The sequence below is a fragment of the Dermacentor albipictus genome, chromosome 1 (genome assembly GCF_038994185.2).
Source record: "Dermacentor albipictus isolate Rhodes 1998 colony chromosome 1, USDA_Dalb.pri_finalv2, whole genome shotgun sequence".
Classification (NCBI taxonomy): Eukaryota; Metazoa; Arthropoda; class Arachnida; order Ixodida; family Ixodidae; genus Dermacentor; species Dermacentor albipictus.
The window spans coordinates 180,833,790-180,836,581 of record NC_091821.1 but is presented as its reverse complement, the minus strand read 5'-3'; the positions used below and the strand labels follow the sequence as shown (position 1 = coordinate 180,836,581).

Genomic DNA, 2,792 nt, shown 5'->3' with positions numbered 1-2,792 from the left:
TGGTGCTGTACATTCACTTTCTGCCATATGCTACAGTAGCAGTAAATTACTTGTTTTAATAAGCAAAGCAAAGCTGGAGCTACATCCATATAATGTATTGATAGGTGTCAAGTCAGCTTTAAGTCAATGTTTCCCACAAGAGCGAGCAACTTTGGGCCATCTCTGTCATCGTACAGCTGACTACGAAAGTTTATGAACCATGGGATCTGACAAAAAGCTTGGATATATCTGCAGCTTCACATTGCGGCCTGGAATTTGCATTTCCAGCTTCTACTAGCATATGCAAACAACATTGTGATGTATGGTTTTACTCACTACTGTTAAAAGCTGCTTGGAAATTCGTTTTCTGGGTTCCTGTGGTCAGTAAACTTTTGTGGCAGGCCATACATGCCAGATATCCATGATGTACCTTCAGTGCTGCTTCTAGACATGATGCAGACACCTGCTGGGTGGATAGTGGACACTAAACAGTACACAAAACAGCTAACAAGAATTTATTGTCACAGTTAAACGCAGTTCAGAACTAAAGAACAGAGTCCCGTTGAAAACCTGAATATCTAACACAAATAATCAAGCCTGGCCACGGCTCTTTTGCTGCTCCCAGACACGCACTAATAGTTCAGGATCGCTGAAGCCATGAGCAGCCACCAATCCTTCAAAGTCTTGCGGGGACTCGGGCCGGCCCCAGAAGCGGAATGCGTCGCTATGCAAAGGCTGCAGACCAGCTTTTCGTGCCACGATCCCAAGAAATATGTCGTCAAAACGAAAAGGGCGCGTATACTGAGACACTTGGTACAAGTCCACCAGTGCCGGCTGGGAAAGTACAAATGCGCCTGCTGTCACGTAAGGTGGAAATCTCGAAAAGGGGTACTCATCCAACGATAGATACCACTTGCTCCAACGATGCCGCATCGGGCGTGATCGGGCGAACACAAAGCCTGCCCAAAGACGACCATCTCCAATAAATGTTGTGGGTGTGTTCTCCTCCTCGGATTCCACCGCTGACAGGCCCCACGGATTTCTAATAAATTTGAGAAGATTCTTCACAGAAACGTAGTAGTCATCGTCTACACACAACACGAATTCAGCTTTCCGACAGTGCTGAAATGCCCACCGGAACCCCAACATCGTTTTGATAGTATTGTTGTAATAAGCGTCAATGAAATCTGCCTGAACGAGGTCCTTATGACGGGCATACTCAGCGTCAACTTCGTCTTGCGTCTCCGGCTTGCCAGTACCAAGCATGAAAACGCGCCGTATGACGACGTCTGAAAATCGGGACTCGAAGCCCCAGCTCCGACGGATGGCATCCCGCCGGGATCTGTGTTGCAGAGCGGACTTCACAAGCAAGAGTAGGCGCACAGTGCCGTTCACTTCCGCACACTTGCGGTCGTTGCGAATTTTGAAGCGGTAGCGCTCGCAAGAGTTGATAGGGCGCACAGCAGGCGCGCGGCCATCCTCGAGGGCACGTAGGAGTTCGCGTGCATCCACCTCTAGTGGATAGGTGAATTGTGCGTAGGGCGTTTCCCAACACATTGTGTACAGTCCTGTAGTTTCGATGAACAATACTATCGCTGAAGCAATGACTAACCATTTTACTTTCGGCGACTGCAAAGCACGCACAAACCTAGCACGCCGAACCATGGGCGTTACGCACTCACTGAAAGCCGTCATCAGCATCGCCTTGACATCGCCGCAGTTCAGTATCACATTTGCAAGTCGTTTCCAAGCGGGCCTCACAAACACAACAGCGGCCAAAACTGAAACGCTTACTAGGACAACACGAGGACCTAACACAACGACGCCTCCGAACACAAAACATGCCACAACCGTAGAATAAAGACAATAAAGAACCGCAACTGAGCAACGGACACACGCTCCCGACGTAGGCGGCATGCCGCGGCCGCACCTACGCGAATAGCAGGCTCATGCTGGCGCACTATACATCCATCCACTATCTCGCTGCACACTCCCCAGATGGCGTTACAACGACGACCCAGAATTCCGCTTTGATGCTGTCGGCTGGTCACCGCAACTAAATGACGGTGACTTTGATCAGGATATTGAAAACGAATATGTTTACGGATTGAGCTTGACCCGAGCCCATGGCCACCCAGGAACGAGGTGAGATCGGGCACGCCGCTCACATAAAGCGCTTGCAGCAGACGCGCTTTTTCCTGTTGTTATTAGGTTCACTGACCCAGTGTTGGGCTGATGTCCTTCAAGGGCGGCCGTCTATGTTTATCAAAAGCGGTTAGAGTGACTTATAACATCACTTACCGCTGACGAATTTTGCGGCGATGGTGTGTACTACATACATAGAGCATTTAAGCTTGCTGTCGTGAAATTCAGGAGCTGCGAGTTCGCGCACGCACATTCACGTCAAGCAGCAAGTGCTAACGCGGACTCGCTCATACAAACTCCAGTCACTTGCATAGATACTCTTTCATTCCTTTCTGCTGGGGTACAGTAGTGCTGCCGCACGCCCTCCGCCAAACGAAGTTTTTGCAAAACGATCGCGCGATCGCGTGCGCAATGAGAATATGCGGGCGCCTGTTCGTGGCGCTATACTCAACCAGCCTCCGTCGCTCTGCAGCGCGGCTGCAGCCGCGCGTATTCACGGTCGAGGAGTCAAAGACGCGCGGTGCTCGCTCCCGGGGCGCCGTTGCGTTCGTCACCTTTGGCGTTCCTCCCACGAGGGAGAGAGTTCGGACAGCTGCGCAGCGAGGGTCGGCTGTACTACCTGTACACGGTCGCCAACTCAAGGACAACCGACTGGTCCTGAGGTGCGT

At 51.1% G+C, this 2,792-nt stretch overlaps 1 protein-coding gene across 1 annotated transcript; it reads right to left on the bottom strand.

Annotated features, from left to right (window-relative positions):
- Window positions 1–475: 475 nt before the first annotated feature.
- brn (beta-1,3-galactosyltransferase brn) lies at window positions 476–2,119 on the bottom strand. Its single transcript, XM_065426442.2, has one exon. It carries the CDS (start codon window positions 1,894–1,896, stop codon window positions 571–573), a length of 1,326 nt encoding a protein of 441 aa, XP_065282514.1. The 5' UTR covers window positions 1,897–2,119; the 3' UTR covers window positions 476–570.
- Between the last annotated feature and the right edge of the window lie 673 nt (window positions 2,120–2,792).

Excerpts from the sequence above, each read along its gene's own strand:
- brn (XM_065426442.2), bottom strand. The coding sequence starts at position 1,896 with ATGCCGCCTACGTCGGGAGCGTGTGTCCGTTGCTCAGTTGCGGTTCTT.